Below are 23323 nucleotides of genomic sequence, written 5' to 3'. Positions count from 1 at the left end.
TTTTCTTGGTTCTCAAAGGAAAATTAAGTTGCAGTTTAGCATCAGATTCACTGTTGTGGAGTTTGTAAGCTTTGCTTTAGTATTTTTCTTATCCAATTTGTAGCACATAACAGTATATAGTTCCTTGTGTTTTGCTGTGGTAAGATTTTTGTCATAGTAGAGAAAGAAGTCTGTTAGAGGGAATTAAAAGCAGTCTTTACTCATAGGTGACAGCATTGCCTCGCAGGCCTTAGGTTTGTGCCATATTAGTGAATCACACTGGAAAGAGTGGAATCTTAAAACTGTTGTGATTTTTGTCAATTATAGCAGTTTTCTAAGTCATGGGTAAACTACGATCTCTGAGTTGGTCACTATTGTAAACTGTTGTAAGTCTGCATTTGAAAATCAAATGTACTTACCATGTCTTTGATAAATCTGTGCTTAGTGATCACTTGTTTGGAAATTTAGAAGATGGTAGCTTGTGCTTCCTTCCTTTGATCTTAAAGTTTAGTAGAGGAGAGACCTATAAGCCAAGAATTAAATGCACAGAGACTTCTGCTGTTCAGGGTGTGGGACTGGAGAGAAGCCCTATCCTCCATTTTCCAACCTCAACTCATGTTCCCCTAGATTTCCTCAATTGCATTTCCTTAACCTTCGTGCCTTATGTAGATTATAATCTTACATCTTGAAAACCACTTATCATGTTAGATTTTGTTCCCTATATTTTATACAACAGAAAATGATTTTCAGAGGTGTGATTTCCCACTAATAGGTGCCAGAGTTATAACGTAAACTCTGTCCATTTAACCCCAAAGTTAGAACTTTCAGCACAAAACTACCCACTATTGCTCTGTCCTCGCATCTCTGTGTGAGCACCAAACTACGGGGGTCCAACTTTGACTTTTTCCACCTTAGCTAAGGACAAGGGCAAGAGCAAGTGTGCTGCTATCTACATATCCATGTGCACCACTTAGTTTTCTTTTTGTAACAGATACTTGACAAAAACAGCTTAAGTCAAAAAGGAGTTGTTCTGGTTCACAGAGTGAAGGATGTAGTTCACTGTTGCTGTAGGAGCTGGTCCCATTGCATCCACAGTCAGGATGTAGAGAGAGATGAATGCTCAGCCCACCACATGCACTCAAACGCATGAGTTTGGGATGCTGCTGCTCACAGTCTAGGTGGATTGGGTTATCCCTCCTCCATTAAGCTTTTTGTCATACCCAGAGGCATATTTCCATGGTGATTCTAAATCTAGTCAAGATAGCAATGAAGATTAACCATCACACCAAGAATGACTCCAAAGGCACCACCAGTATTAGTTTGGGGGCTATATATGCAAATTTTAGCAAGAAAGATTTACACCTAAGAATTGTACTTGTGAATGATCCCTAGACCTCATTTCCTGATACTCCCACCTTCCAAATCCATCTAGGATGGTTTTTTAGTGTATTGGGAAATTTGTTCACTTATTCATTCACTCAACAAATATCTATTAAGCATTTACTCTAAGCTGTACTCTACTTTAGATGATAGCAATGAGCTAGAGGTTAAGATACTGCCCTCTGGATCTTGTATTTGAGTCAGAAAGATAGACAGCTAGGGCTTGAGTGGGTGAAATTAGAGATTATCTTGTCTGAGTTGACACTAAGTATCCTCTTTCTTGATTCAAGACCTAAGAGGACTTCCAGACCATTTCTACTTTTTTCATATTTTCTTCTCTTTGAACTTTTCTCCAGTAACCTGTTGGTGTGTTGGGGGAGGGGTATGATTGTGTACCCATCTGCCCCCGAAGTGCTGCTATCACAGACTCACCACCATTCTTGCCTTTTTTAGGTGGCTTCTAAGGACAAGTTATAAGATAAGAACTTTACTAACTAAGCCATCTTCACATTTCTGGGTTATTGTCAAAGAATCATGCTGACCTATTCTTTGGAATCTGAATCTGCCATCAACTAATGAACAACTGTGGTCCGACTTTAGACTTTGCACTTGTGTCCTAATTTCAAGATTGATGATATATAGTAGACACTTTTGCCTTCCAAGGAATAGGCACACACACACATTACCTGTGGTGATGAGGGATGAATATAAAAAGGAATGGAAAATTATTTCATCATCCATATTGTCTGAACCTTAGTGCTTTCAAAACCATATAGAGCAGTGGTTCTCAACTTTCCTTAATGCTGCAATCCTTTAATACAGTTCCTGATGTTGTGGTGACCGCCCACCACAAAACTATTCTGTTGCTACTTTAAAACTGTAATTTTGCTACTGTTATGAATTCATAATGTAAGTGCCTGATAGGCAGGATCTCTGATATTTGAACCCTGTGAAAAGGTTGTTTGTTCAACCTCCAAAAGGGTCATGACCTACAGGTTCAGAACCACTGGTATAGAGCAACAGCTTGGTAGTATTTAAGATAGGATTTTAGTCCTGGATACCCACTTTCTTATGCTTTGTCCATCTAACATCCATAGCTTCTAAAGAAAACTAAGTCGACCACATCTTTATTCTTCTAAACCAGAAGATTCCTATTGGGCAGAATTTCGAGTCAAGCCAGGTTCTTGTTTTTTTCCGAGACAGGGTTTCTCTGTGTAGCCCTGGCTGTCGTGGAACTCACTCTGTAGACCAGGCTGGCCTCGAACTCAGAAATCCACCTGCCTCTGCCTCCCATGTGCTGGGATTAAAGGCGTGCGCTACCACTGCCCTGTGTGGTTCTTGGTTCTTTTTTTTTTTTTTTAAAGATTTATTTATTTATTATATGTAAGTACACTGTAGCTGTCTTCAGACACTCCAGAAGAGGGCGCCAGATCTCGTTGCGGATGGTTGTGAGCCACCATGTGGTTGCTGGGATTAGAACTCTGGACCTTCGGAAGAGCAGTCGGGTGCTCTTACCCACTGAGCCATCTCACCAGCCCGGTTCTTGGTTCTTAATCTCCAAGTTTAACCCATATATTGTCTTTAGCTGAGGTACTGAGTCCTGCTCTGGTCTCACATGAACAAAGAAAAGGGGTTGGTTCATGTCTTATCTGGCTCTTATATTTGAATAGGATTCTGGAGACATTTACCTTTCTTCAGAGGGTAACCGAGGGGTTCTAGGGCTTCTCTTTAGACACCTATCTTACATGATAATAGATACTATCAGATATAGAGCGTCTAGCAAAATGGTTGACACGTGTCAAAGATTCATTATATCTTCCTGGTGCTGCATCTAGTTGTATTGTGGTAGAACTACTTGTTCATATGGCTCTCTTCCTGACTATTCTGAGCTCCATGACAACAGGTTCTACAGTTCTATCCTTCTACCTCTGATGCTTAGGTGAGAACCTGATACATGGCAACTATTGCACAGGCATTTGATCTGGGGACTTCTCAACTCCTCCTGAAAGGCTTCCCAGAGAAGGTATTATATTAGATAAGTAGATTTCCCCCTCACCAGCCACCTGTTCCAATCCTTTCTTCTTCAGCACACAGACCATCTTTCTTCTCTGCTACTTCATAGAATACCATGGTTTACTTAGCCAGTTCCCTTTGGTGGACAACCTCGTACTATAACAGTAATGATGAACACAGCCCCACACCCAGTTCATGTTATACACCCTTGATGAAGTCTCTACAGTCACTCAGATTAGATTCCCAACTGGTCACATGTTTAGTAGGCTGAAAGCCCCATCCCTAATTCTTGTTATATACAGTAACATGAAGCAAAACTTCTTTGGATGAAGCCAGTAAGTATACCCTTATGGGATGTATATTTATCTCATTAAAATAACAAAAACAACTCCAAAGATTAACCCATTTCTGTTTTTAAAATGTATACATCTGTATGTATACACATAAACATACATGCAGGTAAAAACTACTGTCTGAGGAAGTATCTATGCAGTGCTCTGTAGGCTCCCATTATTTTATTTTATTTTTTTTGTGCTTTCCAATTTTTACAAAAGTTTGTGCAGTTTCGGTAGTGTAGAATTTTTATTGACAATATCAATTTAAAGTTCAGTGGTGGTGTTGCATGCCTTTATTTCCAGCACTGGGAATGGGAAGCAGGCAGATCTTTCTGAGTTTGAGGCCAGCCTACTATACAGACTGAGTTCCAGGTCAGCCAGGGATACATAGAAAAACCCTAATTGGGGTGAGGTAGAAAGAAATTGAATTGGTTTTATTCAAGCAAAGTAGGACCCACTCCTCATCTGCATGTCACTAGCCACTCCTTTCCTCTAATTTAGACTGCATTTTACTCCTATTTCTTTTACTTCACATTACATGGTAAATCAGTTGTTGGTCTATCTGTTTCTGCTGTGTGAGCTCTATTTAGAGTGAGTTTCATTATATTTTCAGGACTTAAAACAGTATATGATGCATGGGAGATTCATAAGTGGTGAGTGAGTAAATGACTTCACTGTCATAGGCTGAAGAATTTCATATCTGCATTAGTACATTGTTATAGACACCTCAGCACCAACCAGGGTTTCCATGTTTTAGTTTGTAGTTGTTTGTTTGTTTTGTTAAAATGGCATCAGTAAGGAGATTTTTACATTTTGCAATGTAAAAGACTTAAAATGTTGCTAGTTTATGAGTTCCTGAAGACTGTAAAATGGAGTCACTTTCAGAAACGAGATCCTTTGGAAGGTGACTCTGTAGAGGCTCTTAAGCCTGTAAGGGCAGATGAGACTCAGTCTAGAAAGACGTGCTTTCTGTGGTGTGTCATACTCTGGAGCTTCTGGGACAACACTATTAGACATGTTCATACTTCTGGACAAACAGGAGTGTTTGTGCCAGGTAGAAAATGAAGGTCCCACATCAGCTGAGGTCAAATTTTATTACCAACTAAGTCCTGACATGAAATACATGGGATAAAAATTAAGTTGGAATTTCCTATAAGAAACATTCTGAAACTATTAGCAAGCTTCATTTTGTTCAGCTTTTACTCCCTGGCCATATGTAGTATCTGAGAAAAATAAGTTTGTTTTTATAGCTTTTCTGGAACTAAATGGGTAGTAATTAAGAGCATGGACTTATTATGTGAGGTGATATATTCAATTAATTCCAGATGCCCAGAAGGCTGAGGCAGAAAATGGCAAGTTTTCGGCCAACCCGAACAACTTATAATACCCTGTCCAAGAAATCAAAACAAGTATGGTGGTACCTTCTTTTAATTCCTGTACTTGGGAGGCAAAGGCAGGCACATCTCATTCAAGGCCAGCCTTATCTACATAAGTGAGATCCAGATTAGCCAGGATGACCTAGTAAGACTCTTAGAATTTAAAAAAAAAAAAAAAAGGAAAAGGAACAGCAAGCAATCTAGCTCATTAGTAAGACACCAGCAAGGGCTTCAGGAAGGAAATGCGTAAGCTGAAGTCAGGTACTTCCATAGGAGAAGTAACACCTCAGGCCAGATTTACTGTTCAATGATGCTGGAGATCAGAGAACTTTCCAGAAGAGCCTGTGAGAGGAGAACAGCCAGCAAGTACTTGGATAAAGAGCTGATACTTTAATCTTGTTCCAGCTCCTGGATTTTGGGTGGTTCACTTTTTTTTTTTTTTGTGGTTTTTTTTTTTTCGAGACAGGGTTTCTCTGTGTAGCTCTGGCTGTCCTGGAACTCACTTTGTAGACCAGGCTGGCCTCGAACTCAGAAATCCGCCTGCCTCTGCCTCCCGAGTGCTGGGATTAAAGGCGTGCGCCACCACGCCCGGCTCACTTTTTTTTTTTTTTTTTTTTTTTTTTTTTTTCCCTACATAAGTAAGGGTTTCTCTTTTTCTAAAAGGTTTAGCATAGTGGTTCTCAACCTTCCTAGTGCTGTGACCCTTTAATACAGTTCCTCATGTTATGGTGACTCTCAACCATAAAATTATTTCATTGCTACTTCATAACTCCAATTTTGCTACTGTTATGAATTGTAGTGTACATATCTGATATGCAGGATATCTTATATGAATCCACCCCCCCCACACACACACACACAACACACACACAAAGGTGCCCAACTTACAGGTTAAGAACCTTTGGTCTAGTGGAACTTGGTTTAAATGCTTTCTCACTTCCTAATGACTTTAGTTCTGTTCTTAGAGTTTACACATTCCAAGGCTCAAGCAGTTTTTCCAGAAGTCCTGAAGTGTAGTCTACATTCCATGACTGAAGCCTTTCCCTCTCTAAAAGCTGCCCATTCCTGACTGATCTTGTCTTCCCTGTCCTGGAGCACAGGGAAGCACTCTTATTCCCAGAGAGCAATTCTGTCCTGATCTTGGCCTGCTCGACAAGATTTTATCGGTAGTTAACTTTGAAATATGGCTCTTTCCAATGAACCTTGTTATGTATGTATATCTACTGTGTTCAGTCTCATAATGTAGTTTAGGCTTTCTTCTCTCCTCTTAGCTATGATAATTCTTTTATTTTTACTCAAAATTGTATCAAATGCAGTGGTCATTGGGTGAATTTGTTGGTCTTGGCAGTGTAGAATTCTTGGAGTTGAGATGATTCCACTGTGGTAGCGTTTATGTCTGGCCTTTAACTCACAGGAGAAGATCATTAGCCACTCATGTCATTGAGGGATAAATAGTAAACAAAAGCACATAAACATTTTCTAGAAGTCAGTTTTAAGTAACTGAGCCTGTCAGAAACAGATTGTAGTGGGGAGTCATCGGTGTTGGGAAATACAAAGTGATCATCCCTGAAAGACACAGACATCCTCCGGCCTGAGATTTAGAATACTGATAATATTTGAGAAATGACAGTCAGCAAAAATCATTTATTGAGGCTCAGGAGGTGGTTGCACAGATGCATGCTAGACTCTCGATCTCAGGAAACCTTCATGGGTACAAGTAAACTATTCCTCTCTTTAGTTTTTTCGAGACAGGGTTTCCCTGTATAGCCCTGGCTGTCCTGGAACTCACTCTGGAGACCAGGCTGGCCTCGAACTCAGAAATTTGCCTGCCTCTACCTCAAAGTGCTGGGATTAAAGACGTGCGCTACCACGCCCAGCTAAGTAAACTATTCCTGGTACAAGTAATTTGAGTCCCATTTTCTTAAGTGTGTGGTCAAATGTCTAATGGAGATGATCACAGGGGAGAGCCTTGACAGAAATTATTCAGACATCTAGTGTGGAGAAGATCCTTAGCAGAGATGTGTTCAAACTTCCATTGCATCATTTTAGACAATTTTGGTTTTGTTATCAGTTGACGTTAGAGATTTGATGAGAAAATATTGTACATGTAATAATTGACCTCATTAATTTTTTTATTAGTCTTCTCGGCTAAAACGACATCATTTTACACAAGAGTATATTTCTTTTTGGAGCTAAGCTGAAGAAGTCAGAGTCCCCCTGCTGACCCCTATTTGATGTTTTCCTGGAAAAACAATTGACCGCCTTCAACTAGGGATAATTTGAAGGCTGAGTACAATCTTATGATTAAATATTGGTAAGTCTGTTGGTTCTGCCTTTGGAAATGTCTTTAAGTGCATTATGGAGCATATTGCGATTTTTGTACATAACCAGTAGAATAATGTCACAGAATATCTTTGGGACATTGTTTATAAAAGTCTATAAAAGTTAATAGGCATTAAGTTGAAAATAAAAAAACAGTCGGTTGTGGTGGTGCACACCGTAAACCACACTCTAGAGGCTGAGAGGCACATGGATCTCTGTGAGTGCCAAGCCAGCCTGGTCTGCAAAGTGAGTTCCAGGACAGCCAGGATGGATATCTGTGTGTGTGTGTGTGTGTGTGTGTGTGTGTGTGTGTATGACCCAATCTTAAATAACAAATGAATGAATAACAAAAATGAATGAATAAGTAAATAGGTGTCTGATTGTGCAGTTATAATAAAATACCTTAGACTGGATATTTACAAAGAACAGAAGTTTTATGTTAGGATCAAGGCAGTGACCAGTTTACTTTTCTGGTGAGGCTGTTCTGCTTATAGGATAGCACATTTCGTCTTCTCTGTTGTCCTCACCAGGTATAAGGCAGAAAAATGAGAGAGCCAGATACTGTTTGAAAGCTTTTAATCCCACTCCCAAGCCTCTTCCCCTCCTCAAAAGGATGCTCTTTCTTACTGCTGTTATGTGGTAAGTCAGCACCTGAATTTTGAATGAGCAACAGTCATATCATAGCAATAATAAATTAATAGATATAATAAAACAAATGACTAAGTTAATAAAATTAGGAAGTATTTAGTAAATTGAACAAGACTTCTTAGCTGTGAATTCCCATGACTGTGTGTGTGTGCACTTACAGGCTTATACAAGCACATATGTGCACATACAGAGGCCAGAGGTCAACATTAGGTATCTATCTATATTGCTCTCCACCTAATTTTTTAAAATAGCCTTTTTCACTGAACCTGGAGCTCCTTGATTTCTCAAGGCTGACTTGCCAGCCTGCCCCACCCAGGGATCCTCTCCTCTTATTCCCACTGCCCCAGCCTTGTATAGGTGCATACCACTGCATCTGGCTTCTTTACATAAGTGGTAGGAATTGGATTCAGGTTCTTTGTGATTACAAATCAAGTACTGTACCCACTGAGTATCTTCCTAGCACTTAACTATGGGGAGGAAATCTTTGCTTCAAAGATTTCCTTAGACTAGTGCTTGAAGAATGCCAATTTGGGAACTGCTGTTGTAGAAATTTTACTCCAGCCGTGCGTGGTGGCGCACGCCTTTAATCCCAGCACTCNGGAGGCAGAGGCAGGCGGATTTCTGAGTTCGAGGCCAGCCTGGTCTACAAAGTGAGTTCCAGGACAGCCAGGGCTGCACAGAGAAACCCTGTCTCAAAAAACAAAAAAAAAAAAAAAAAAAAAAAAAAGAAATTTTACTCCAGAATTTCTATTCTACATAGAGTTTTGCCACCGTATTAAGGGAATGGCCTGTAGTTCTTCTATAAGAATGATCTGTAGCAAATTAACAAAAATGAAAGTGTTGGCTTAGACCTGACAGAGCAGAACTGGAAGGCCTTGTAGAAATGCTTCCAAGTGATACGTTCCTTACTGAGAACCCTGAACCAGAATGTGCTTTCTCAATGCTTGTCAAATGCTTTTTAAATTCTGTATTGTATTGTATTGTATTGTATGTTTTGTATTCTTGGCTCTGGTCCAGGAACCTGCCTTAAGCTTGTGTTCTTGATTCTTTCTTCCCAGAGGGTCTGCATCAGTCTGTCAGTGCAGGGTGCACTGCAATATCAGCAAAGAGGTGGTGTTTCATTTACACTGTCTTTCTAGTCTGGAAGTCTTCAATTTAAAAGCTGCCTCTATAATTCATCTTTTTTTGTTGTTATATTTTACTCTTAGGAATCACTTAAGTGTTTTTTGTCAGTTTCTTGACTTTCTCACCCACTGCTAATTCTTTTGTTATTTGGGGATGTTGTGGCTTTACTTTGATTTGATTTGATTTTAAGGTAGAAGTCAGGGTATTGCTGTATATATCAAAGTAACCTGAAATTGGTGATACTTCTATCTCATCTTCTCTGTGCTAGCTTTGTCAACCCTGAGTTTACTGTGCTTGCTTAGCTTTAGCCATGATGACCGTTGCCATTTTCAGCATGTTTCCTGTTGGTGGTTTGAATGTAAAGTGTTTTTCAAAAAGCTCACGTGTTGAAGAATTGGTCTCCAACTGGTGTCACTATTGAGATAATTAGATCACCAGGATACTAACTTCATGAGAGAGTTAATCTGTTGTTGATTTCATTGATTGTTGAGCTGTAAGGACTTTGAGGAAGTCATTCACTAGAAGTATGCCTTTGAAGGGTTTATTTTAATCCATGTGCTCCCCAGCCCTCCTTCTCTCTGTTTCCTGATGCCATGAGGTGGAACAGTTTTCCACTCTGCCCTTCTGCTGTGATGTTTTTACTGTGGCATAGGCCTGACAGTAGTGAAGCCAACTGGCAATAGATTGAAATTCTGAGCCAAAATAAACCTTTCCTCTTCTAAGATATTTGTCAAAACTGAAAGAATAATTTTCATATTGTTTTTGGATTTCTGTAGTGCAGTCTAGACCCAGGCTAGACCTGAAGTCTGTCTCATGTTGGGTCTGATCTTGAAGCACTTCTCCAGCACTTTCCTACTTCATACTTACGTGTCACCACATTGCTACTTAAGAATTAAAACAGCAGATCTGTACCCTGTGGTGAGGAATCTAGGAGTAACCCAGTCCTCTGCCTGAGAGTCTCATGAAGTTGCAGGCAGGCTGTCAGCAGAGGCTGTGCTTGGCAAAGCTTGACTGTGGGAAGAGGCTCTTCCAAGCTTACAATCGGCTCACTCCTGTCACATAGGGCAGCTCTGTTGTGGCATGGCTGACATCATGGCAGATACTCTTAATCTTAGTCTGGCTTATGAAAGTGAACATTTCTTTATATCTGACAGCTTTGGGCATATATTTTTTTTCATCCCCGCTACATTAGACTTTTGTAAGAATGTGTCTTGCGTGCCGGGCATGGTGGCGCACGCCTTTAATCCCAGCACTCGGGAGACAGAGGCAGGCGGATTTCTGAGTTCGAGGCCAGCCTAGTCTACAAAGTGAATTCCAGGACAGCCAGGGCTATACAGAGAGAAACCCTGTCTCGAAAAACCAAAAAAAAAAAAAAAAAAAAAAAAAAAAAAAAAAAAAAAAATGTGTCTTGCTATGAGAAAGGGTCCTGTTAAACTGCAGACTGACAGTGGAATCTCCAGAAGCAGCTCTGGGGAAGCGCTGTGGCTGGAAATCAGTGATATTAAGGATAGTGACCTCACATCATCACATATCTTCCCCACATCTCAGTATCTATGCCTCCCAAGGAGCTGGAATCTCTAGCAGAATATCCTATTCTCAGCCAGCTACTAAACAAAGTTAGGGACACATTAAAGTACCAGTTCACACTCACCTAGCAGTGTGATCTTAAACTAACCTATATATAACACAGAAAGGTAGCTTAATTCCTCAGTCAGGCCCTCCCTGGTAGTCTTTTCCATGTGTGAACCCTCTTAAATTGCAGTTTAGCTCTATGGTAAGGGACATACTTACTCACCATACGTAAGGCTGGGTTCTAGTCTCCAGCTCTGAAAAAAAATCTTGTTGGATAGATTATGCCTACTCAGTCAGAATATAGATGTGATAGTACTTTGTATTTAAAGCCTGTATAGTTAATGTGGTCATGTTATACAGCTATCTAGATTGCTACTGTTGGGAAAAACCAATTTTGCACTTAGTGGAAGCTGCAGGTTGAATGTAAAGTACATCTTAGTGGTCAGCACTGAGAACTGCAAGAATTGTTTTTCCTCAGTATTTATATTCAGTTCAATAACCTGATGATACTAAAGGAAAAACAAATTCAGCTTCTACTACTATGTGTTTATAGTGCAGATCACTTCTATGATTTCAAAATGTGTGTGCCTTAGCAGTCTTCTCTGTGGCAGGAACCAGCTGGGCAGTTTAATTCTGACGTTGTCTATGTAGAGATAGCATCGGGTCCCACAGACTGAGAGCTCATTCCCAACACAAAGCTTCCTCAACTCAAACACCAGTTGAGGTTTGCAGACCTTTGAAACTTAGGACCACCTGTTATTTGGGCTTCCCATCACCCCCTTCCTTAGGTTTAGCTTGCTGGTCAGCTCACAACTCAGGGAAATACTGATGTTTACAAGTTTAGTTTAAAGGATATTTTGTAGGAAGCAAATACCACTGGGTTTGATGCTACATGCCTGTAATCCTAGCATCTGGGTGGCAGAGGCAAAGAATCACAGTGAGGTAAAGGGCAGCCTGGTCCACATAGCCAGTTTCAGACCATCCAGGGGTACAGAATGAGACACCTGTTACAAAAATAAAGAAGACAACAACAAAGGAACAGATTGCCAGACAGAGATTGGTGGGATGAGTTTGGAAAATATCCTGTCTCTAGGAATTCCCAGTCCTGGGGAGCTGCCCCCCCCTCCCCGGTCTCACCCCAACTCATGAATGAGTTCATTTTCCTACAAGCTTCTTTGTGTTCAGCTGTGTAGAAATGCTCCAAACCACTTCTTTGAGTTCTTTATGAAGGAAGGCTTCATTATAAAAGCATAATTGAAACAGGATTACTGACCCTGTAATAGTGTGCCCAGACAGCAAGGGTGTGGTCTAATACTAGAAGACTGCATAGGAAACCCCAGCAGGGCCTGTCTGTCCAGATTCTTCTTGGACTCTGCACAACAATCTGTCCTCCCAGCTACAGCAGGGCCTCTATTGAAATGGAGTTTTATGATCAGTCCACAAGATCAGAGAATTTGTTTCTGGCCAGCTCAAGGCAGAAAGACAGGGGAAGCTCAGAATATATCTTTGTTTTCAATTACTTGTCTAGGGGAAAGAAATTTTAGTTTCAATAGCCTTCTAGGAGGAGAAAGGGACAGAGGAAGATCCCTGAAGTCTAAAGCACTTCAGCATTATAAGAGCCTGTCCAGGGCTGAGATGCAGCTCAGTGGCAAAGTGCTTTCCAGAATTTGCAAGGCCTTGGTTTCTATCCCCAGCACTAGAGAGCAAAGAGAAGGATAGTGGACTGCCTTCCACCTTTATTGATACTAAGCCAAAATGAACCAAAAGGTTGTTTTGTAAGCCAGAAACCATGGATGAGACCTAAGATGGGCCTGTCTTAAAATCAAAAGCCAGCACGCCCATGTCATGCTTGGTTTCCATTCCCACTTTCATGAACAAGTGTGTCCTAGAGCTTACTGTGTTCTGTCTTGCTCTATACCAGAGACTTACTCTTTTGCTCTCTTCTCTTTTACAATTATATGGACAGGATCTCTATTCATTTTGGACAAAGGTAGAGTTTCAGAAAACTGTACTCTGTTTCTCTGGATGGTGTCTGAATTGGTGGACAGGAGTAACTGCCTATTGTAAACAGCTAACAAGTAAGTTCTTGAGAATGACAGCCCAGCACAACCTGCTGCTCTGCAAGGCCTAGTCCCTGTGGGGTCTCTGTATAGGAATGCCACCTTATTTTACAGGTGCATTGACATTCAAAGCAGGCTTCTTTCCTCACACACTGTATAAGGAAGGGTCAGCAGTACTGAGCTGGATTCCCCCTGCTGGGGGAAGATACCCTGTGCAATTGGGAATAAACTGATTTCTTCTGTCTCTGTCTACAGTATGCTAAACAGATGTATTGCTTACTTGATACCCTACTTACACATCTGTTTAAAATGAAATCATGGGGGATGGACAAGGTATCATAGCACAGTCTGACCTGGAGCTCACAATAAGCCTCCTGCCTCAGCCTCTGGAGCGCTGGTATTGCAGACATGAAGCACCATAGCTGCCCCAATATGAAATTCTCTTAGAACTCTTGAGCTGTTTTTCTACTATTCTTGCAGTACTAGAGGTTGTACCCAAGACCTGGTATGCACTGAGATAAGTTCCTAGCACATTTATTTGTTTGTTTGTGACAGATTTTCCCTGGATGAACTCCAGCTTGCTAGGTATCTAAAGATGACTTTGAACTGCTGATCCTCGTACTTCTACCTCCTAAGTCCTAAGAGTAAAAGCCTTTGCTACAATAAGTGTTCTCAAAGCATAGGTAAACTTTCAGGTGTGTTGCCTAGATGGCAACAAGAGAAAAATAATTTGTTAAAGGAAACTTGGTTAAAGGAAACTTGATTCCCAGCAGCCAGCGGGATAGAGCGGAGATTGGCATATGAATGGAAGCATGTGTAGACTTTGGCTTTGTTTCTTTTTAAAAATATTTATTTTTATGTGTATGGGTGATTTACCTGCATCCATGTCTGCACCACAGCTGTAGCTGATGCCCACTGAGACCAGAAGAGGCTGTCAGATTCCCTTAAAACTTGAGAGTTAACAGATGGTTGAAAGCCATTGTCTGGGTGCTGGGAACTGAGCCCAGGTCTTCTGAAAGAGCAGCAAATGCTCTTAACTGCTGAGCTATCTTACCAGCCCCCCACAGCCTTGTTTCTCAAAAGCAGAGAATCTGATTGGAAGATAAAATTTATGCATATGAACTGGAACAATGAATATTGTGACTGGTGTGCTCCTAAGGGACAGCAGCTTAGTGGAGGAAGGGAGGAAGGAGTAGTCGCTATAGAAAAAAGACATAAATGATATAAAAAATACCAAACTGAATTTAAAATTGCTTTGATGATTTATATTGACTGCCAGTGTGGTGAGATCTAGCTAGAATCATCTAGGAGATAAACCTCTGCGCATGTCAGTGAGGGAATTTCTAGATTAGAAGTGCACACCACTGTCCCATAGCTTAGGATTCAGGACTGAAGAAGAAGGAAAGCTGAGCATCTGCTTCCCGACTGTAGTGCGGTGTAATAGCTTCTCAAATCCTTGTCACCATGCCTTCCCCATGATGGACTGTGCTTTCAAACTGTGAGCCAAAATAAACCCTTCTTTAAGCTGCATTTTTCAAGTATTTTGGTCCTAGTAGTATATAAAGTAACTAATATAGAAGCCAAAGAAAAGTTATAGTCATATGAATCTTGGTTCACTTGTTAATTTGCCATGCTAGAGATGAACCACTGTGCTATAAATTCACCCATGTTTGCCTTTAAATAAGGATAGATAGATAGATAGATAGATAGAGAGCTGTCAAGATGGCTCAGGGGGTAAACTTTATACAATGATTCTTCTTCCTTCCACCACTTCTTCATGGGATCCATGAATAGAACTCTGTCATCAGGCTTAGCAGTAAGTACTTTTACCCTCTGAGCCATCTCACCAGGGTGGCAACAAATTAAGAACTTCAAATGAATATAACCAATAATGCAGTGGCTGTGTTTCTGGAAGATAGTCTAAGGAAATCAGTAGGATGATCAGAAAGATGGACAGAGACTCTTCCAGACTGTATCACATGGAGACACTGGCCTCCGTTCCCAAGACAGGTTTTCATGTTGATATAGAACATCATGTCATCCTACTAGCAAGAAGGGAACTGGGGAATGTATGTATGTATGTATGTAGCTGCACAGATGGGAGCTTAGGGCTAGGAAGGCTTTATGCATGTGTTGCTCACTGTTCTTAACTGTAGGTGGTTGAGCAGCTAGTGAATTTTATTGTTTTTGCCTAGCAATACAGTGATTTTTTTCTTTTTTTCTTTTTTCTTTTTGGTAATCTCTCTAACCTCACCTCTCATGAACTCTGTTATTTTTTAAATAAATTTTAAAGAGAGAATTTTATACTCAGAATAAAGAGCAGGTGCTTACACTGTTCATTAACAATGCATCTGTCGGGGGCAGGAAAGATGGCTCAGCTGTTGGGAGCACTTGCTGCTCCTGCAGAAGACCCTAGTTGGGTTCAGTTCCCGGTCCAGACATTAAGGCAGTTCACAGTTACACATAACCCAGCTCCAAGTGATTTGTTGCCCTCTTCTGGTCTCTGGGCACCCTCATGCATGGCATACACTCATACAGATGCACATGCAAAAATAAAAACTATTTTTAGAAAGAATGTACTTCCTCTTCCTGTCTAAATGGTAAGGAAGCTAATCTGTAGTAGGTTCTAGGACTTTTAGGAGTTTGGCTAGGATACTCCTTCCACATCATTTGGCTTTTGTTTAGAAAGAGTAAACTTAGTCTTTCTCATTCCCTTTTGTTTTTGTTTTTTGTTTGTGTTTGAGACAGGTTTCACAATAGCCGGGGCTAACCTGAAACTTGAGACAGTCTTCCTGTTTTGACGTCTGAGTAATGAGATGACAGATGTGAGGCCACCAAGTCCCATTCCTCTCAATTCTTAAAAGAACTATACACCTGTATAGTTGGTAATAGATAGATAGGTAGATAGATGTGATGATGCCATAACAGTTACAAACTAACAGTTGTGTTCGTGTAAAGTAATTGGATTAATTCTATCCTTGTTAGCTTCTAAATGAATGAGACCCAGACTATATTTATTTAGCGTTGACATAATTACTGGGGGGAATTAGCCCTAATCTATTTTCCTAGCACTAGACTTAATCTCCAGCGGTACTCCCAAGTACTTGCTATGTGAGTCTCGCCTGAGTTATCCATCCTGGGAAGCATTTCACTTGGGCATGTGCTCCTGGTCTAGCACTTTAGTGGAGACTTCCGGTTCTGGCTTCTTCCTTTCTCACTCTCCTCTCTCCTTCTTCCTCCTGCTTCCTCATGATCCCTACCTTTGACCTTCAGGCTGAAAGCTGAATTTCTGCCTTTTCTGTTCTTCACAGTAATTGCCTGTAGCCACTTTATTTTAATGAATAGTTTTAAATTGGGGAACAAGGTTTACATAGCATCTCTTGGTAGCCATGAGAAACATCTGCTCATTGGGGCCAACCAGATCTTGGGCACCAGTATTTAGCATTTGACGACATAGCAGCACCAGACCAACACAACATTTTCATTACAGTCATCAGCCTTCAACTTGAGAAGCGTCTGGAAGGATCTAGGTGTTTAGAGTCATATTTTCTTGGTTCTTTATTTTTTGCTTTTTTTTTTTTAAATCTATTTAGAATCTCCATAATGAATGGATCCAGTGTGGCAAGTACATCACCCAGTGTGAAATGCAAAGAAGACCAAGGATTAAATGGACATGAGGAAAAGGAAAACCCATTTGCAGAATACATGTGGATGGAAAATGAAGAGGATTTCAACAGACAGGTAGGCAAAGGCAGAAGACAATCACTATCCCAGTGACCTACTGGAATCTTTTTTTTTGCTGTACTTATAGGTATGGGATGGCTGTTTTAGTGTTAATAAAGTCCCAACACACTTAGAGAATCAGGAGTTCCAGGCCTTAGCAGCCAGAGGCTTATAACTCAAGTTAGAGTCTATAACTCTGGGTTCTGAGCCAAGGGCTTGACCTTCTAAATCTTCCTAAACCCTCAAGTAACTGTAGTCTCTCCCTCCTTCTTCCCTTCTGCCATCTGTGGGTCTCTGTCTTCCCTATACTTCTACCCAACCACATTGATGTAGTCAGCATAAAAGTGTAAGTTTTGCTCATGGTAAATACTTGGTAGATTATATGGTTTAAAAATGTTTTCCCTGGAAAAAAATGCTTCTTTATGAAATCAAGTTTGAGTAAAATAATTAATAATATACAATTTATGATAAAATATGTGATATTTGAAAACCTACTCAGGAAGAAAACAGCTTCTCCAGCTGGAGTGTCTGCTATCCACTAGTAATACTAGGATGCACACAGTGGAAGTGGAAGGACTGCAGCTGACTGGAGTGGAGGCTCCTCACTCACAGGAGGGATGGGGATCCTTCACTGTCCCTGCTGCTTGTGTGGCACTCTTCCCCGCCCTCTTGCCTGCTCATTGTCTACTACAACACTTAACTGACATGCTCGCGCTGTTCTTGTGTACCTCATTCTGGAAAGTCATATTAGGCAATTGCTACCATGCCTTACAAACCTGAGTTTAATCCTCAGGACCCACACAGTGAAAGGAGAACACACTCCCACAAATTGTCATCTGACATCCATATGTGCAGTGACACATGTGCACCTCCCTCCAACAATAAGTAAGCAAATAAACAAAATAAAAACTTTTAAAGCTATAATCCCTAACCCTAGCTTTGCCATTGGCTGGAGCAGAAGGTACACACATGCACATGCACTTATGCATGTGGAAGCCATATGTCAGTATTGTCTTTCACTTTCAGTCTCCACTTTATTTTTTGGAACAGGGTCTCTCAGTGAATCTGAAGTTGGTGATTGGCTAGACTGGCTAGCCAGTGAGTTCCTAGACCTCTTCTGCCTCTGCCTCTGCCTCCTCTCTGCCTCCTCTGCCTCCTCTGCCTCTGCCTCTGCACACTGAGATTACAGGGACACACCACCACACCTAGCCTAAAACGCAAACCGTGAACACTGGGGATCCAAACTCAGGGCCTCATGTTTGTGCCATAAGCACTTCCCCTGCTGAGCCGTTTCCCCAGTCCTTGATCTTTTGGGGGGTTGGGGGGAGGAAATGTTCTCTGAAAGATGGTAGTGGTGGTGCATGCCTATAATCCCAACATTTGCCCTATAATCCCAACATTTGCTAGGTAGGAGCAAGGGGAGAAGGAGTTCAAGGATTTGTCTAAAAAAAAAAAAAAAAAAAAAAGTTGACCAAGTATGAGGCTTTTAGAACCACATTGGAATGTCATCTTGAGGAGACAACAACTAAGTCCTAAATAAGGAACTACCATTTGTTTGAGATCTCAGCAAGCAGTAGTATATGATGGTATATACTTCAGAGGCAGAGTCAACAAGAACAGTTGGAGGTCAGCTTCGTATTGAGTTTGAGCCTATCCACAGATACATGAGACCCTGACCCAAGCAGACAACAGATGTGATCTCAGGAAGTATAACTCAAGGAGCTGAAGAGATAACTCTACATTAAGAGTGCTTGCTGTGGGCTAGAGAGATGGCTCAGTGGTTAAGAGCACCGACTGCTCTTCCGAAGGTCCTCAGTTCAAATCCCAGCAACCACATGGTGGCTCACAACCATCCGTAATGAGATCTGATGCCCTCTTCTGGCGCATCTGAAGACAGCTAAGGTGTACTTAGATATAATAATAAATAAATCTTTAAAAAAAAAATCCATTTAAAAACATTAAAAAAAAAAAAAAAGAGTGCTTGCTGTTGTTGCAGGGACAAGGAGTGTGCTTTCCAGCATCTGCATGGCAGTTCACAGCCATCTGTAACTCCAGCTCCAGTGTCTCTAATAGGCTTTTCTTCTGGCCTTCTTACTTACTTACACTAATGTGCACTTACTCCCCCCTCCCAATTAAAAATAATAATATATTTTAGAGGAAGGATAACTCAAGAAAGGGAAGAATTCTTGTAAAAAACACATTAGTTATATTTGTGAACGATTTATACCCATATTCTGATAATTTTAATATTAAAGAGAAAAGGGACTCGGTTCTGCTAAGCAGGAGGCAAACACCAATTCTCTGCAACTTGGAGGTATTGTCACTGGTGAGACATGACATAGGATGTAGAAGACACTGCTCAGTGGTGTGTTAGGGGTCTTTTACATTCCTGTTTTCTTTTTTTTTGTTTTTCGAGACAGGGTTTCTCTGTATAGCCCTGGCTGTCCTGGAACTCACTTTGTAGACCAGGCTGGCCTCGAACTCAGAAATCCANGAGTTCGAGGCCAGCCTGGTCTACAAAGTGAGTTCCAGGACAGCCAGGGCTACACAGAGAAACCCTGTCTCAAAAAAACAAAAAACAAAAACAAACAAAAAATGTCTCTATTAGATTGTCCCATAGGCAAGTCTGTGGGAAATTTTCTTGATTAATGGTTGATGTTGATGAAGGGTGGTCCAGCCCACTGTAGGCAATGTCACTGCTGGGCAGGTGATGGTGTATAAGGCTCTGCATTGTATAAAAAAGCAGACTGAGAAAGCCATAGGTAGCCAGCCAATAAGCAGTGCTTCTCCATGCCCTCTGCTTCAGTTCCTGCCTCTTGACTTCACTTCATGGTTGACTATAAGCTGTAAAATGAAATAAACACTTTTCTCCCAGAATTCCTTTCAGTCATAGTCTTCATCACAGCTAAAGAAACTTAACTAAGATGCCCAGGGGTCAAACTCAAATCATCAGTTTGGGCAGCCCTTACCTGCTGTCTTAGTTAGGGTTTCATTGCTGTGAATGACCAAGGAAAGCCTTAAAAGGACAACCAACATTGTTTGTTTGTTTGTTTTTGTTTGTTTTTTTTTGTTTTTTGTTTTTGTTTTGTTTTGTTTTGTTGTTTTTCGAGACAGAGCTCTGTATAGCCCTGGCTGTCCTGGAACTCACTTTGTAGACCAGGCTGGCCTCGAACTCAGAAATCCACCTGCCTCTGCCTCCCGAGTGCTGGGAGTAAAGGCGTGCACCACCACACCCGGCTTACATTCCTGTTTTCTAACTGGAGGAATTTTTTTCTTAAGTTCCTATCATTTCCCCATGCGTGTCTAATAATTGAACTCAGAGCAGGCATAATGCTCATTCATGCCTCAGAGCTGAGACTCACAGTCTTTTGTTGGTTTTTCTTTTTCTTTTATGTTCTAAGTGCAAATCTCCCAACTCTTATGCAAAGAAAATGGAATACTGCTATAATAAGAAAGATTTACAGCTTGACAGTGGTTGCGCACACCTTTAATCCCAGCACTTGGGAGACAGAGGCAGGTGGATTTCTGAGTTCGAGGCCAGTCTGGTCTACAGAGTGAGTTCCAGGACAGCCAGGGATACACAGAAAAACCCTGTCTCGAAAAACAAAAGAGAGAGAGAGACAGAGAGAGAGAGACAGAGAGACAGAGAGACAGACATGGGCAAGGTCCTAAAGGAAACAGCTATGGTAAAATATTTGAGCAAGGGAATATGTAAGAGAATGGAGAGCAGAAATGTGGTCTTAAGACTTGGGAGGCTGAGACAGGAGGGTCGATGTGAGTTCATAGCCAGCTTGAGCTGTATACATAGTGAGTATTTTAGTCCAGCCCTGTCACAGAGAGAGAAAAATAGAGACTGGATAGAGAAAATAAATACAAGACATTTCAAATACAAAGCTATGACTTAGAAATACTTTATTTTGGGGCTGGAGAGATGGCTCAGTGGTTAAGAGCACCGACTGCTCTTCCAGAGGTCCTGAGTTCAAATCCCAACAACCACATGATGGCTCACAACCATCCATAATGAGATCTGATGCCCTCTTCTGGGGTGTCTGAAGACAGCTACAGTGTACTTACATGTAATAAATAGATAAATCTTTAAAAAAAAAAAAAAAGAAATACTTTAATTTTTTGAGCTTCATAACTATGAATTTATGAGATTTACAAATATTTTGGCAATTATTAATTTAATTTACTCTTCTTAAGCTGGGTAATAGAACATGCCCATGATCCCAGCATTTTGGAAGGTCAGAAGTTCAAGGTCAGCCTTAGCAACAGAGAGTTCAAGGCCAGCCTGTGATATATCTATAAAACTGTCTAAAAGCAAAACAACAGAAAGAATTAAAAACTTGCTATTAGTGACTTTTTCTGAACCTGTGACTCACAACTGAGTGATTATTGTTGTTGTTTGATCTATCTTGTGGAGGTGTATTTGTCAGGGTTTTACTGCTGTGAACAGACACCATGACCAAGACAAGTCTTATAGATAACAACATTTAATTGAGGCTGGCTTACAGGTTCAGAGGTTCAATTCATTATCATCAAGGTGGGAGCATGGCAGTATCCAGGCAGGCATGGCGCAGGAGGAACTGAGGGTTCTATGTCTTCATCCAAAGGCTGCTAGTGGAAGACTGACTCCCAGGCAACTAGGGTGAGGGTCTTAAGCCCACACCCACAGTGACATACCCATTCCAACCAGGTCACACCTATTCCAACAAGGCCACACCTTCAGATGGTGCCACTCCCTGGTCCAAGAATCTACAAACCATCCCAGGAGGCAATGAGCTGTGAACCTATTACCCAGAAGGAGGTGGGAAAGAGCTTTGGCAAGTGTGGAGTGGCCCATGAAGTCACTGAAATCTACTGAGTAAACACTGTCTGCAAAGGACAATCCTAGATCTCTTTGCTTCAGCTTGTGACAATGTTTAAGAAGTACGGAGTAGTTTAAATATTCAGTGTTCTTGTTTCGAGAGGCTATTAAATTGTGACATATATTTCTGGTGATGCACCAGAAAGTACCCTTTGTATCTAAGATTCGGGAAGTAGTTTTCTGCCTTTGGAGTTCTTATTACCAGAAAAGTGAATCAGGAGCTAATGTTTTAGATTAAGTTTTCAGAATACTAGTTGCAGACCAGTTACATACTTTGTCTTTTGCATGTTCCCTGTAAGGTGGAGAATTGAAGTTTTTTTTTTTTTTTTTTTTTTGAATCAGGGTCTCACTATGTGGCTCTGGCTGGTCTAGAACATAGACTAGGCTGGCCTTGAACTTACAGAGACCCACCTGTCTCTGCTTCCTGAGTGTTGATGTAGTAACAGGTGCCACAACATCTGTCTAGAAAGAATGTTTTTATCAAGGTCAAAGAAAGAATGCAAGCTATAAAAAGATTCTTCTATACCACCATAACAATGGAGAATTAAAAAAATAAAAGCAAGAGTCAAAATCAAAAGTAATAATAAAAAGTGTCCCATAGACAACAAGCTACTCTTAAGAGTAGGTCCCATGCCCAGGAGTACATGACCAACAGAAAATTAACTCAGTGGCATCTTTGGAAGTTCTTCCTCTTTTAATGTTGTGTCAGGGCTTTTGTTTTTAACTTTACAGGTCCTTTGCATATTATGGCTTCCAGTGTTGTGTTTTTATGGGATTCCTGTGTGTGCAAATGTGAATGTCTCTGTGTTTTCCTTCTGCTATTTTCTTTCTGCTTCTTTGTTTTGCCCTATTCAGAATCATTTATTTTTTTATCTAATTTTATTTTATTATTATCTTTTAGATGCTTATTTGTTTTCTAATTAAAGACAGAAAAGGGATGGAGTGGATCTGAATGAGAAGGGAGATGGAGAGAAACTGGGAGTCAGGGGAGGGGAAAACATAATTATAATATATTGTACAGAAAAATCTATTTTCAATAAAATAATTTTTTGAAAAAAAAAAGTGTCCCATAAAGATCTGTGAAGACCTAAAGTTTCTGCCATTTTGAATAACTAAGATCATGTTTTCTTTTTAGTTTCTGTGATTCATGATCAAAAGCAACTTGGGGGATAAAAGTGTCTATTATAGCTTACAATTCTAGGGAGATACAGTCAGTCCATCTGAGAAGGCATGGCAGCAAACAAGCATTAACAACAGGAACAAGAAGCTGGCTTTTCACATGTTATCTACAAATTGGAAGCAGAGTACAAGAAATTGGGTAGGGCTGTAGATCTCAAAGCCTGCCTCCAGTGACATACTTTCTCCACATAGGCTTCACCTCATAAAGGTTCTGTGATGTCCCTAAACAGTATCACCAACTAGGGACCATGTATTCAGAAACATGAGCCAATTGGGAATAGTTCTCATTTAAACCACAATTGTCATTAGAAGCATCATTAGCTCTCCTGCCCATCTGGTGGGAAGGGCTGAGATCCTCTGGGATGACACCTCTGAGCTTTCCCCATTGTTGGCAGGTGGAGGAAGAGCTGCAGGAGCAAGACTTCTTGGACCGCTGCTTCCAGGAGATGCTGGATGAAGAGGACCAGGACTGGTTCATCCCAGCACGAGACCTGCCTCAGGCTGTGGGGCACTTACAACAGCAGTTAAATGGACTATCAGTTGATGACACTCATGAATCTGAAGACATTTTGGTAAGAGCCTTCAGTAGTTCCACATGTAACATCATGAAAGAGTATGGTGTTTAGAGTCATAGAAGATCTGTGTGGCTCTATACCCTACATCAAGTCTCTGGAGCTTATGAGTTGCCATGCCTTCAACCCCTTAGATAAGCCCCAAGCTCTGTGAAATTGTAGTCATCAGTCT

The 23323-nt window shown here is 40.9% G+C and overlaps 1 protein-coding gene across 2 annotated transcripts in view; it reads left to right on the top strand.

Annotated features, from left to right (window-relative positions):
* Paip2b (poly(A) binding protein interacting protein 2B) overlaps positions 1-23323 on the top strand; it is a 28127-nt gene that overhangs the window by 1169 nt on the left and 3635 nt on the right. Inside the window, exons 3-5 of one of the 2 annotated variants that reach the window (XM_021165574.2) lie at positions 7223-7397; positions 16404-16551; positions 22975-23151. In XM_021165574.2, the coding sequence (XP_021021233.1) occupies positions 16414-16551; positions 22975-23151 (315 nt within the window). In that variant the 5' untranslated portion in view covers positions 7223-7397; positions 16404-16413. The remainder of the gene's footprint in view (positions 1-7222; positions 7398-16403; positions 16552-22974; positions 23152-23323) is intronic. The other variant, XM_021165573.1, reaches the window with a different exon arrangement.

This window comes from Mus caroli, chromosome 6 (genome assembly GCF_900094665.2).
Source record: "Mus caroli chromosome 6, CAROLI_EIJ_v1.1, whole genome shotgun sequence".
NCBI lineage: Eukaryota > Metazoa > Chordata > Mammalia > Rodentia > Muridae > Mus > Mus caroli.
The sequence above is the reverse complement of the archived record's forward strand: the minus strand, read 5'-3'. Positions and strand labels throughout refer to the sequence as shown.